At 34.5% G+C, this 14,869-nt stretch overlaps 1 protein-coding gene across 2 annotated transcripts in view; it reads left to right on the forward strand.

Moving 5' to 3' along the window:
- LOC149786032 (E3 ubiquitin-protein ligase rnf213-alpha-like) overlaps nucleotides 1–14,869 on the forward strand; it is a 354,737-nt gene that overhangs the window by 132,593 nt on the left and 207,275 nt on the right. For both annotated transcript variants that reach the window (XM_089976319.1, XM_089976318.1), the window contains exons 31-38: nucleotides 748–856; nucleotides 3,484–3,649; nucleotides 5,908–6,076; nucleotides 7,305–7,456; nucleotides 8,123–8,320; nucleotides 9,238–9,360; nucleotides 11,719–11,839; nucleotides 13,943–14,184. In XM_089976319.1, coding sequence (XP_089832445.1) covers nucleotides 748–856; nucleotides 3,484–3,649; nucleotides 5,908–6,076; nucleotides 7,305–7,456; nucleotides 8,123–8,320; nucleotides 9,238–9,360; nucleotides 11,719–11,839; nucleotides 13,943–14,184 — 1,280 coding nt within the window. The remainder of the gene's footprint in view (nucleotides 1–747; nucleotides 857–3,483; nucleotides 3,650–5,907; nucleotides 6,077–7,304; nucleotides 7,457–8,122; nucleotides 8,321–9,237; nucleotides 9,361–11,718; nucleotides 11,840–13,942; nucleotides 14,185–14,869) is intronic.

Here is a 14,869-nt window from a genome sequence, read left to right on the forward strand (position 1 = left end):
CATGTTCATGCAAATTTATGGAAATAACATGTTCATGCAAATTTATGGAAATAACATGTTCATGCAAATTTATGGAAATAACATGTTTATGCAAATTTAGGAATAACATGTTCATGCAAATTTATGGAAATAACATGTTTGAGCAAATTTAGGTATAACATGTTCATGCAAATTTATGGAAATGACATGTTCATGCAAATTTTGCACATTTTTCTCTTAAAACAAAACATGTTCCATGAACCAAAAGTCTTTCTTTGATCTATGTTGTCACTAGCCTGATAAAGTTTCATTTTGGAAAGATGGAAGTGTTTTTAGGTGTGCTGCATTTGTAATAGATTTGTGATAATGATGATGCACAATAATAATAATAATAATAGTAATAAAGATACTTATTTTTTTATGAAGTAGGGCAACATTAACAGATAAGGAGACTAATAGATTCCTTTAAATGATCTGTGTGGTGCTCGATAGAGAAAACTCCATGTGTGGGTAAGAATCTAGTCAGACTGGAGGTTTTGCAAAATGTCCAACACCAGCTTCTGATATTTGATACTTGGTTCTTTTCAGACTGCTGATGAGATTATCATCAGCAGCAATAAGATTTAGTAGTAACAGTTATCAAAAAATTATGTATTGCACACAGATTTCTTAAATCATCACCCAAGGCTTTACCAACTGAATTAATCATTGAATTATATATTAGTCCATCTTTGTAATAAATAATTGTTATGGTGCTTTTATTAACAGGGAGGCAGTGCAAGTTATGTCCATCACGTATTTGACTTTCTGCCATTCCTGACCTGCCGATCCCCACAAGAAAGTTTGGATATACTCACCAACAGACCAAAGCCAAGAGGTGAGAGCTTTGCATATTAATTCTTAAATTTGGTCCACAGTCCTAAAAATCATAGAACTTTGTAAAGTTTAAATTTCATTGATAGAAATATTTTGCACGTTAAAAAAACAAAATGAAATTATGTCTTTTCGTTAGTGATTAATATTAACTAGTACTGTTAGTAAGAGCTTTATTAACAATATATTACGCTATTAGAAAAACAGTCACTGATTTCAAATATTCTGGCCATTCTACATTTTGTAAAATTATTTTGGATTCTTTCTAATAATTACATTTTTCAAATGATATTGATGCAGTCTTGGAAAATCAAAGTTTATTGGTATAAAGTATTTTAACAGGAATTTGCTATATGAATACTGATAAGGAGAAAAGTACTGAAGCACCAGTATGATAGACTGGTCTATAGATTATAATTTCTTAATGTTAGCAGTGGTGTGGCTTCCTTAGCAGTTGGGTGGGGAACCAATTCTTTTATTTATTTCGCTAGAGGTGCTAAGCCAGTTTCTATATTAATAAATCCTCTAGATTGGATGGCATTGGTACGTGTATTCTTAAATTTGTTGCACCAGTAATAACAAAGTCACTAAAACATATAATAAAATTAAGTATAATGTGTGGTAACTTTCCAGAAACACTGAAATGTGCAAAGGTTACACCTGTCTATAAGAAAGGAGAAAAGGAGGATCCAGAGAATTAAAGACCAATATCAATTCTACCTGTATTATCAAAATTATTTGAAAAGCATGTAGCCATTCAGGTCTATACATTTTTTGAAACATACTCTCTATTTCATAAAGCACAATCAGGATTTAGAAAGTACCACTCATGCCAAACAGAACTTACCAAATTAATTGATCTTGGTTGAAGGAAATGGATAATGGACATATGACTGGGATTGTTTTACTTAAGAAAGCCTTTGATCTTGTTGATCATGAAATTCTGTTGCAAAAGTTGAACTGTTACAGGTTCAACAATCCTTCTTTAAACTGGTTTAGATCATACCTAAATCAAAGGTCTCAACAAGTAAGCATTGGCAATATAAGCTCTCAAACTCACACTATTCATTCAGGAGTCCCTCAAGGCTCAATTTTGGGCCCTCTCCTCTTCCTTATCTGTATCAATGATCTACTATTAAATAATGAATCCAAAAATACAGATTTGTTTGCAGATGATACACCCTTGTACATCTAGTTCTGATACTTACTGAAGTTATCCAAATGAGATTAAACTCAGACCTTATTAGAGTACAAAACTGGGCACAACAAAATAGGATGGTAATTAATGAAGGTAAAACAAAATGTATGATTTTGGGGACATCACAAAAGATACACAATTTAGGGAACCCAGAACTATCTCTTGCAATAAATAATTATCCATTATTTTCTAATCAAACATGAAAAGCTTGTAGGTGTGACCATAGATAATAATTTATTATGGAATGACCATATTGATAAGCTTTGTAAAACACTGTCATCCAAAATTGCCCTGCTCAGCAGAATCAAGAAATATTTATCTATGGAAACTCGAAATCTATACTACAAGTCATATATTCTTCCAACAATGGATTATTGTTCCAATGTATGGGGAAACTGTGCTAAATCTGAGCGTGACAGGATTTATAAACTTCAGAAATGAGCAGCACGTTTACTTTTAGATGCATCTGTTGATCATCCCTCAAAAGTATTATTTACAGAACTCAAATGGTTCATAATACATGACAGGATAGATTTTCACAAGGCAATTCTTTTATATAAATGCCTACATGGAACTGCACCAGAGTATCTTCAGGACTTATTCAGACCCTTTTCAGCACAATACCAGTTGAGATCAATATCACATGGAAACCTTCTAGCACCAAAACCAAGAACAGCAATTTAAAAAGAGCTTCCAATACTCTGGTACAGTTCTGTGGAATAAGCTTCCACTATGTGTAAAATCTGCTGAAAATATTAGAGTATATTGACATGATTCAGCAAAAAGCACAAACCACTCCGGTGGCCTAGTGGTTAGAGGGAGGTTATGGGTTCGATCCATGGCTGAGTCATACCAAAGACTGACAAAAATGGTACTAACAGCTGCCTCGCTTGGCGCTCTGCATTAAGAGGTTTGTGTTAAGACTGGTCGGCCTGGTGTCAGGATAATGTGACTGGGTGGGACATTATGCTACATGTCTGCAGCATGATGACCCAGTGCTAGACATCACTATAAACTGCCACACTGCAGACATCATAGCGATATGACTGAAAAATTGTTAAAGCTATGTTAAAAATTAAAAAAACACACCAAAGGCACAATGACATAAGGAGAATTCAGTATTAAACACATGCTGAAATTTGAACAGTTTTTCAAGCATATATGTAATCAACTGCATTGAAAACAATGTTCAGAAAGTATCCTAGTGTCCTTGAGTCTTTGACATTCTGTTACAGGGCAGATTTTGGGCAGGTTAGTAATCTGTCCAAAGATCCCATTTTAATAGGATGTAAACTTAATAAACAATTGAGATCTCACCTTTTGCTATAGATATTGACATGTACTGATTACATTTGCAAAGCAGATATGGGCTCACAGGCTGCTATGGTACTTTAGTGGGTAAAAATGTTCAGGTATTGTAATTCTGATTGCAGATTTCAAACAGGAAGATCCACAGTTTGACTTGAAGGAGTTCACAGGAACAATCTTTCAACGTCCCTACCAGTATTTGAGTCGACTTGACCAGGGACGTGGAATTGATGATGTAAATCCAAGTGTCCCCTGGGGAACACCAGCAGACTGCCTGAGGGTTCTTCTTAGGTAAATTAAAGAAACAACATTCTTCCATAGAATAAAAGTAACCAGTATTCTAATCCGTTTGACCTTTTGCATGCTTACAAAATATTTTTGTATCTTCCCATCCCCATCACACCCTGCCTGAAAGAGTAATAAAAATGAGTGAGATGTATGGGGTTGGAGGGATATAGCTATTGCCATGTTTTGTTAGTCCGATTGTGATCTGGAACATAAATTTGAAACAATTCATGGCGTTTCAACAAAACGCTCAACACAGATCAATAAAGATGCATAGAAGTGTTTTTTAATATTTCGAATTTTCTACTTTTAATATTTTTATGTTGCTATGGAAAGAGTGTGTATCATAAGTAGTATTTAAATTAAGAGTGATGTCCACAGGGTATTAGCATAAGTAGTATACAAATTGAGAGTGATGTCCACAGGGTACTAGCATAAGTAGTATACAAATTGAGAGTGATGTCCACAGGGTACTAGCATAAGTAGTATACAAATTGAGAGAGATGTCCACAGGGTTCTAGCATAAGTAGTATACAAGTTGAGAGTGATGTCCACAGGGTACTAGCACAAGTAGTATACAAATTGAGAGTGATGTCCTCAGGGTACTAGCATAAATAGTATACAAATTGAGAGTGATGTCTGCAGGGTACTAGCATAAGTAGTATACAAATTGAGAGTGATGGAGCATAGGGTGTTTTTACTAAAGGTCTTTGTGTGTGACTGAAGAATCTCTCACTTCTTTAAGACTTGTAATATGTAGCTTTTTGTGTTCATTTTATAGCACTCTACATGTTTACATTTTATATTTTATCATATTATACTTCATGTTTACATATATTTGGAACACAAGTTTTACCTTTTATAAACTTTACCTTTAGTTGGCACCATATAGCCACTATTGTGGTGAGGTGCAATAACATGCTACTGTATGCATACATAATCTTTTTTGTCCCTCACTATATATCACCTTTTCTCTCTTTCTAAATTCGCTTTCAGCCTTCCCCTTTTTTCCCCTTGTCATATTCACACTGGTTGGCTCGGATGGATTTATCAATCCCAAGCCTATGGCATGCTGTCTACTTTCAATTACTAAGAATAGTTTGTATTTCTAATAATAGGTACTTTTGTATATTTTGCTTTATTGTCCTTTTGGTCTAAAAAAAGTGAGTCTGGTTATGTAACAGGAAATGAAAATGAAATTATTAGATTGAAAGTCTAGCTGACAGCCTCTGTGCAGCACTTCCAATAAAATCATTTCAGTAGCTGTGCTCATTAAAAGTATTTGCTTAAATCTTTTCTATCAAAATGTTTTATGATTTTTTTTATCAATTCTCTTTTAAGAGATTAAGAGATAAATGACTTTAAAAATAAAATTCATGCTACAAGTTTTTTTAGGGATACTCCTACATGCTTGTGATCATGAACATGATCATCAATATCTCACAGTTCATCCCTTTGATCCTGTTTAATATATTATATTACATTGTCAGTATTTTAAATATTTCCCAGTTGCTTTGAGTATTTCATTTAGTGTATCTTGTTTCTTTCTGCCTTTCTCTTTCTTTTTATTCTCAACTTCTGTTACAGTTCTAATCTTTATCTCACTTTCTGTCCATATCTTTGATTCATTCTGTTTATATTTTTCAATCCCTGTCTGAATATGTCTTTCTGTCCCTGTTGCTTCTTATTGTCTCTTGTTTGTCTGTATTTTGTTTCTATGTATGTCTCAGCCTTTTGTGGTTTATATAACACATTGTGTTCCTATATTTTAAGGATTTGTTGTTGTTGTTGTGAGGTTTAACGCCATTTTTCAGCACACGATAGGCTATGCATGGCAGCCAGTATTAATGGTGGAGGAAGAATCTGGGAAAACCCCAGGAAGAACCACCAACCCACAAGAAGCTACTGGCAAGCTTTCTGACATACCCATGCTGGCCGAATCCTAGACTCAAACCCACGCAGACAGAGGTGAGATGGCAGTGATCCGTAACGTAGAGCGCTTTAGACCACTTGGCCACTCGGGGCCCCTTTTAAGGATTTAAATGTGCTCAACTTAATCTTTTTCTTACAATATACTATCATCTTTACTTTTATCTTCTTGTACTTGGAAGGGTTTATCTTCCAATAGTTCTTTTGTTTGAGTTTTTTAAATTTTGAGAACAGTTTTAAATAAGCACCATATAGTGATTATTGTGCTGAAATGCCATTTAATGCTTGTATATAAATATATGTACTCTCATTCTCAAATTCCTTTATCTTACCAGGCACTGTGGAGTCCCAGACCCTTCATGGGCAGAGCTTCACCACTTTGTTTGGTTCTTCAATACCCAACTCAGAGACTTTGAAAAGTCTACTTTTTGTAGTGCTGCTGTTGCGGAAGATCTTCCTGGCTTCTCCAGATTTGTACTGAGATTCCTGATCCAAATGTCGAGGGTATGAAAATTTTAAATTCTTACAGATCACTTTGATATATTGAAGCCTATCATGTCCATCCGTGTCTTGATAACTTTGACTACACACACACACACACACACACATATATATAAAATGTACCATACCCAGCAGCTGTTCATGGTCGGTGTGAAAAATTGTCATTCTTGCATCGTTGTTTAGAGAGTGTAAGTTCAGAACCACTGAAGATAATTTAATGAAACTTTAGCTAATCATTCATATCAGAACTAGATGGTGTGTTATTTATCAAAACCTGTGCCTTAAAGTCAGGATATGGGCAAAGACATTATAAATTCTGAGATTGTATCCTTTCCTAGAGTAAGTCGTTTGAAACACAATGATCCTTAACTGAAACTTTGCCTATCTATGCATGACTAGATGGCATATTATACTCTACTATGGCCATGTGCTCTTCCCATTAAGGGCAAGGTCACAGCGAATGAAAATGTAATTCTGTGAATTGTATATTTGTCCAGGGTGTAACTTTTGAACCACTGAATGAAAAGTTATATAGTGTGTGATTTTTTAGCCATGTCCCCTTTTTTGAGGTAACAGTCAGATCTACAGATGCTTCAAACAACAAAGTCATTGTTACTGCAAAAGAAAATATCAATCACAGACCTCTGTCCATGTACAGGTGTAACTTTTGAACCAATGAGAATATTTAAATGAAATCTAAACCATTTATATATCTTGATGTGATAGTTTCTTGTTCAGTCATGCCCCCATTCTCAAGTTAACAACAGGGGTTAATGCGAATTAGTATCTGTTTTTGTATGGATGCTGTCACTTATTAATCGCTACATATATCATGATGAAATTTTTACCCAGGTTTATACCTTGTCATACAGTGATAGTCAAGTACCAAGTGCAGAGACCTGTGTCATTGGTAGGGAAATGTCACATGACAGACATATCATGTGATGTTTTGTAGTCCTCTTGTTATAAGGTTTGAATTACTCAGTTTGTTTACGTTCTACCAGTATTTCAATATTTTCTCAGGATGCTCAATAAATACCATCTGATCTGTGTTTTACCCAGTCAGAAGATGTAAAATGATGAGCTTCATTGTTTTACAATAGTTGTTCACGTTACATTACAGAAATAAAGTGGAGAGTGATGAATTTTGGAGTATAACAAAATTAGATCAACTGTATTTACATTGTAATGCTTCTTATTATATAATATGATACTCTTTTGTTTTAAAAAGGACTTCTCTACAAGGTCTCTCCAGATGAGTGAGGAGTCCCCAACCACCAGAATGGAAGTAGATCAGGAAGTTGAAGAAGAGAATGAGGACAGGGATGAGGAGGGAGTGGAAGGTCTGGCAAAGTACCAGATGAGGAGAACATGGGAAAGCAGGTGGGTCATATGTCAGAGTAAAAAGTTTCATTTTTGATATAATTTCTACTGTTATATAATTATTATGTTGCAATGCACTTGATTGGTTGGGGTAGTGGTAAATATAATTTACATTACCATGATTGATTTACATAATTATGGAGGAAGTGGAAACACTAGTTGTTAAAATGTTATATTTAAAATTGCTTTTTCTGTATGGTTATAGGTAGGCTGCAGTGTAACATAATTAACAGTTAGCTGCAATTTTCCATTGTAATGATCAGTGTAGTTGGTTAAAATTGGTTATGGTAAATTAATCTTTAAGTTTCCATTTGAGTGCTAACTATAAATATTCATAGCTGGATGATTAAAGGTGAGATGAAACTTTCCATGCTGTGGGGCTTGAATAGTGCAGCATTGAGAAGCCATAATTCTTGCTATGAAGACCCAAGTTTAACTCCTGTTGACGAAGATTAAGAAATGCTGATGAAAGATTAGCTCATTCACCATCATATTGGTGAGATTGAATTTTATGATATAAAATGTTTTCAAGGTGCTAGAGTGAGGAAGGCTTGGTGGATGTAATATTGTTATTAGTGATTTGTATTGAAAATTATAACTTTTACACTTTATTTACTAAGATACTCATGCTGTTACTAATGCAGATTGTCTGCTTTCCCTTTACAGCCCTCATCCATATCTCTTCTTTAACCCTGATGGACACACTATCACATTCCTGGGATTTAATATTGACCGTAACACTGGAAATTTGATAGATCAGCAAACTAGACAAGTGCTTGAGACAGCCATCATGCCCCAAAATCTGTATGACAGTCTGGTTGGCAACCGAGTACCTATTCAGGAAGATTTTGATTCCCTCCCAAGGTTTGTTATAGTATCTGGATACAAATATTGCTAGTGTTATGTTTAGGTTGTGTTCTTTTATTGTGTTACCGATATCTTTTTCATGTTCTGCACTATTTTAGTTTCTTTTGCTGATTGTTTTTACTTGCCTTTTTTAATATATTTAATGCTTCAGGTAGATTAGTTCTTAGCTAATTGTGTTACCCTCTTTAAATAAGGTCATTATTATTATTATTATTATTATTATAATGCTTGAATAATGTTTGTATTAGTCAAAGGAATTTGGTAGTTATTGGTAAAAATATGTATGAAATCTTAAATTCATTTAATTTAATTTAAAGTTCAATAGAATTTATACATACATAATATTGTTTTAATTTTACAGAAAATCTCATGACTGCAAGATTTTTAACAATTTTATGAGGGGCTCTTGCTGGTCCTTGTGACTGTATTTGTTGACAAATAAGAAAAATCTTAATGACATAATCTCACAAAGAGAATTTCTGAGTGTGACCATATTAACTTAGATCCTCGAAATTATCAGTCTTTATGATTGACCTGCATAGTAACTAACTATGAGAATTCCTTAAAAAGTTACCAGTCAGTGCATAAGATTGCTTCTTTTTGGGACAGGTAGCAGTTTTGAATGTAGGATGAAATATCATGGGTGGGGGCATTATGTCATGTAGACCTTTGTTTGAAGTACTGTATGGGTTTGCTTAATTTAATGCTGATTTATTTAATGTTTCAACTGTTGAAATATTTAACCTTACATTTACAATAGTTGGTAGTTTAAGACCCAACAAGTCAGTTCCTAGAGTTGTATTGTTTAAAATCCTTAAAAGAACTCTGATCCAAAATGATTTTGCAAGTCGCTGTTTAATTTTGCATGTAGACTAATATAAACCAGGTTGATGACCTCTGATTTCTTTTTTTAGAGATAAAAAAATAGAGAGACTATGTCAGGTGATGGGAAATGAGATGCCTCATGATCCTGATGACACCTATGAATTGACAACTGACAATGTTAAGAAGATTCTGGCCATCTACATGCGGTTCAGGTGAGATTGTTGTTTAAATTATGTGCTAATTCAAACGTTGTGATTTTTAGTCATAGATCAGGAGAGCTTATAGGATGGTCTTCTATTGTAGTCAGCTTCAAAATGCTGTTATTGCTACTGCTCATGAATGGATAGTCATAGCAACATGGGGTTTTCACCAGAAGACTTCTTATGGTGTCAAATTGATCCTAAATGAGAATGGTTCCACATGGACATCTAATATGGCTGCCATAGCAGCCATCTTGAACATATTATAGCTACTTCTGAGTGGATGGTCATATAATCAGGGAGTTTCACTGAAAGACTACTTATGATTTCTAGTCAGTCCTAAATGGAAATGATGCAGATCTGATGTCCAAAACAACCACCATGGCAGCCATCTTTAAAATCTTGTTGTTTCTACTTTTCCTGAAAAGAAAGTCATATGGGTATGTGAATTTTGCCAAAAGACATTTTATGATATCTATTTGGTCCTAAATGAAAATGGTACCAACTAGACATCCAATATGACCACCACAGTGGCTATCATGAAACTTTTACCACTAATCCTTCATTGTGAATGGTCATGTCAGCATGTGTGTTTCCACTAAAAGACTTCTTATGATGTCTTGTTCATACTCAATGAAGATGGTGTTGATGTGACATCCAGTATGACTACCCTACCTTGATATTACTACTACATCCTATGTAGAAAGTCATATTGACATGAGTTTTTCACCAGAAGGACTATTTATTATATGTAGTTGGTCTTGAAAAAACAAATGGTGTTGATTTGACCATGTATGTGGCTGCCACAATGAACATATTGAAAATCTTATCACTAATTCTCCTGACTGGATGGTCATATTAAAATAGGGTTTTCACCAAAGGTATTTTAATAGTGTCCAGTTTGTTCTTATTTGAAAATGGTGCAGATCTTGCATCCAATAATGCTGCCACACTCAAGCATATCAGAGACGTTTCTACACTCTGCAGTTACAAGACAAAAATGGTCTTGAATTCTTGGAAATTCTTTTCAGACAAAAGAGCATCAGTCCTGTCGAGGGATTCTTGTTTCTAATAAATGATACCATAGAAACTGTATTCTACAGACTTAACTAAACTGTGAATACAAGTAGTGGCATGTATGATACAATACAGTGAAGTTGATCATTACTCCTCTGTATGCCTAAGTCTCACTGAAGGGACGTGTTACAGTAAATAGTTCTTTCCACCTGAATATTGTTTGCATTTGTACACTCACCCCATCAGTTATTAACTTTGTGAGCTTGTTTTATAGTTCTTTTTATGAATGATGAAACATGATAGATATTATGGTCATCATCGAAAGATGCACATATTGAAAAATCATTTTGCTTCCTTGACTTTTTTGAAGATACCCTTTTCTTCATCTGTGCATTAACATTGCACAGAAATGACAAAAACAGCCATTTCTTGACAATTTCTAAGAAATTTATGAAAAATAAAATAATTTGTTAACTTCATTTGCCATATTTATTTGTCATAAGGTAGTACCATACTTCCATGCTCTATAATGTCAAAATCATATAACATACACCAAAGTGGGTGATATTACAGAAAAGGAAAAAGCTGTAGTTGTGCAATGATGTCTAGTAAGGTAGACATTCTACCCAAATAAAAAAATACAGCACAATTTTTTTTGTTTGTTCTGGACCCATTTTTATTCAGGCCAAAAAGTTCTCTCTTTGTAACTGGAGTTTGTGTCTGGAGTTTGGAATTTTTCGTTTGACCTTAGGTTTAAAACAGACCAGTCTTTAGAACTGCACATGAAAAAATGAACCATTGCTAAAAGGAGGATAGATCTGGAGTAAAATGGGGCCAGGATAAAAAAAAATCAGGCATTGATATAAAAATGGGGTGAGGATATAAAAATCTTGGGTGCAATATGTAACAGAAAAAAGAATGCCAATGCTCACCTTTCTGCATTTGTGCCAACCAAATAGGCAGACTAGGCATTCAAAAACGTCTTTTATGCACCAAAGCATCTTGTTAAATGAAAATTTCTCAGATATAGACGTACTTGAATGCTGTCAATAGTAACCCCAAAAATGCATTTCATACCCCCATTTGAGGCAAAAATATAAAAAAATCTCCTGGGATCAGTGAGTTAAAAAAAAGTATTATTACCTTAAAATCTGGTTTTCATGATGTGAACATTATTCAGTGGTTGACAGCGAAAAATGCATTTGATGATGTGATGATTACATAAAATATTATAAATTACATGATTAAGTAGGGATATAATGGTACAAACATGTACATATATATCCCAACCATTCATATCTTTGGTTAGTTACTTATTCATCTTTCTTTTCTTCTTCTTTTGTGGGAAACTAGGTGTGACATTCCAGTGATTATCATGGGGGAGACAGGGTGTGGCAAAACCAGACTGGTCAAGTTTCTGTGTGCACTCCAGACCCCACCTGGAGCTGATGTGAAGAATATGATACTGATGAAGGTATGTAAAGCGTTCTAATTATGTTGTGATGGATATGATCTGGTTGAGTTTCTTTGTGTAATACATACCTCACCTGGAACAGGTTGAAAGAACATGATCCTAATGAAGGTAAGTAATATGTTTTAAGTGTGATATGATGGACATTATGTGGTCAAGCTTCTGTGTCTACTAATACTCTGTCTCAAATTGATGTGAAGGATATAATACTTATGAAGGTAAGTGGAAATATATATATATTCTTCTCTTAAAGCACCGGGGCCCTCAATGGTCTAAAGCGCTCTTCGTTACAAATCACTGCCATCTCACCTCTGTCTGTGGCGGTTCAAGTCTAAAATTCAGCCAATGTGGGTATGTGAGAAAGCTTGCTAGTAGCTTCTCGTGGGTCGGTGGTTCTTTCCGGGGTTTTCTCTTGTTCATCCTCCACCATTAATACTGGTCGCCATATATAGCCTATCGTGTGCTGCAAAATGGCGTTAAACCCCACAACAACAATAACTCTTAAAGCAGACTTACAATTAATAATTTAAGTCAATATGTAGGATGCAAAGTGACAGTTTCATGTTTTACTAAAAACATCAATATCAGTTACAACATTCTTATTTGACATTATGTAGATTGTAACATTTTGAGTGCTAGGACTATTTAGGAGTATGTCAGTTGTGCTTTGGGATACAAAGCACTGTTGAAGAATCTACGTGCATCACAAATATTATACTGACTAGAATATTTACTTCTGTTGTTGACACCCATCTTAAGACAGTTATGTTGTGACATTGTCTTGTCTTCTGCCCATTATTGTTTGCTTGTAAAGCCCATAACTTTGTAACAGACATTTTGCATGAAGCAATGCTCAAGTATTTAGCTTGACTAAATGGTGTTACACATAGTATAGCTATGCCCGTACACGAAGGCCAAGGTCATGATGAGGGAGAATGTAACTGGCTTGCTTCCACAATCAGGAATGTACTTTTTAAATTTAGTTTTTATATTTACATGTATGACATTTTGCCCAAATATTTATAAAGACTTGACAGTGCTTCATGTACCATAGCCTTGCACATTACTTCAAAGTCTTTGACTTGTATCTTTGTCTAGAGAGATAGTGAAGATAGTTCACTGAAACTTTGCCTATATGACTTAGATATGGTGTATCATGTATCATGGTCATGCCTGTTTCTTTCATGTGAAGTTATGGGCAAGTGAAAATTTTACTCTGACTTGTATCATTGTCTGTAGCATAATTTTTAAACAAGTGAAGATATATTTATTAAATTATAATCAGTTTTATATCATGACTAGATATTGTCATAGTACCATGGTTACAGTGAGAAAGCTTGCCAGTAGCTTCTCTTGGGTCGGTGGTTCTTTCCGGGGTTTTCTCTCGTTCTTCCTCCACCATTAATACTGGCCGCCATGTATAGCCTATCATGTACTGCAAAATGGCATTAAACCCCACAACAACAACAACAACCATGGTTACATCTCCTACCTCAAGATCAAGGTTACACCAAAAGAAATTATAAAGCAGCAATCTCTGTACAGGTATAAATTTTGAACCAGTGATGATATTGTAATAAAACTTGTGACATATGTATATCTTTACTCAAGAACATATTGCATATTCAGTCATATCCTTGTCACAAAGTCAAGGACACAAGGGATAATGTAAATCAGTAGTTTCTTTATCCAGGTTATCACTTTTTAACCCCCACAGATATTTTGCTGAAACTTTATCCAGGTCCATATTTTATCGTACAATAGTCAAGTCCTGATTGAAAGGTAATGGTTGCAAGGTCGGCATAACATGCTATTTGTGATACATTTGTTTAATTGGTGAGATGGTGGTACTCTAGTTTAGTTAGTGATGTACTTGAATTTTGCAGTAGTCATCAGCATTATTTATCAACATTCATTTAAGCTCAGCTATTCCAGCAAAAGTTGCACTCTGATTTTATAGTGTATACCAATATGTAAAGAACTGATTTAGAATGCCGGACTGAACATGTTAGTTCTCATGGCTGAAGCTCCAAATTATCTTTCATGTGCCAATGTGCTAAACACTTTCCAACTACTATCAGCAAGTCACTTTCTTTCTTTCAACAGGTGCATGGTGGCACAACAAATTCAGATATAAAGAGGAAAGTAGAGGAAGCAAGGAAAATCGCTCAACAAAATATTGACACTCATGGACCTCACATATACACAGTGCTTTTCTTTGATGAAGCAAACACTACAGAGGCTATAGGAATGATCAAGGAGATCATGTGTGACAAGTCCATGGAAGGAAACCATTTAGACAGATGTCAGAACCTCAAATTTGTGGCTGCTTGCAACCCATACAGAAAGTCAGTAATGGTTTGCATTAAGTATCTTAAAAAATCTAATTGATTATCATCTCATCTGCATAAGCATGGTCAGATATAGGTATCCCTTTTTTGGTGACAATGCCAAAAGCACCATTAACATTGGAATGTTATGGCTTTTGCAAACCCAACACAAATTGGAGGAGAGATACATAACACACAAGTGAGACACTAGGTGCCACAGAACTTTTGAATTATATAGTATTAAATCAGATAGTTAAAATAGTTTAAGGCATATGAAACTAGTAAAACAAATATTTACAAGTTAAAAAAAGAAAGCCATTTTAAATACATTATGTTTCATGCTTTTGGTCTATACTATCATTCTTGCTTCTTTCATGTTAATATTGTAGAAAGTTATGCAATGTACAGTATGTCTATACGGTCATCATTTTTAAGGTTCACCCAGAATGACCCTTCGAAACATGTTGTTTTTCACATTGTCATAAAATGCAACAGTGAATAAATGTTTCATTCAATATATGAATGCCATTGCAGTCTGCAGCAGAAGGTTTAAGTAAACATCAGTCTAGCTGTCAACAGATAAACATTGTGCAGTATGTATAAATACTGCACGTTTTTATTGATGAACAAGTTTTTATTACTCTCAATTCATGAGCATTAAACATAGATCAGTCAAGTTAAATAATATTATTGACTTACCTTT

The sequence above is a fragment of the Sinohyriopsis cumingii genome, chromosome 12 (assembly GCF_028554795.1).
Source record: "Sinohyriopsis cumingii isolate HCF-2022 chromosome 12, ASM2855479v2, whole genome shotgun sequence".
Classification (NCBI taxonomy): Eukaryota; Metazoa; Mollusca; class Bivalvia; order Unionida; family Unionidae; genus Sinohyriopsis; species Sinohyriopsis cumingii.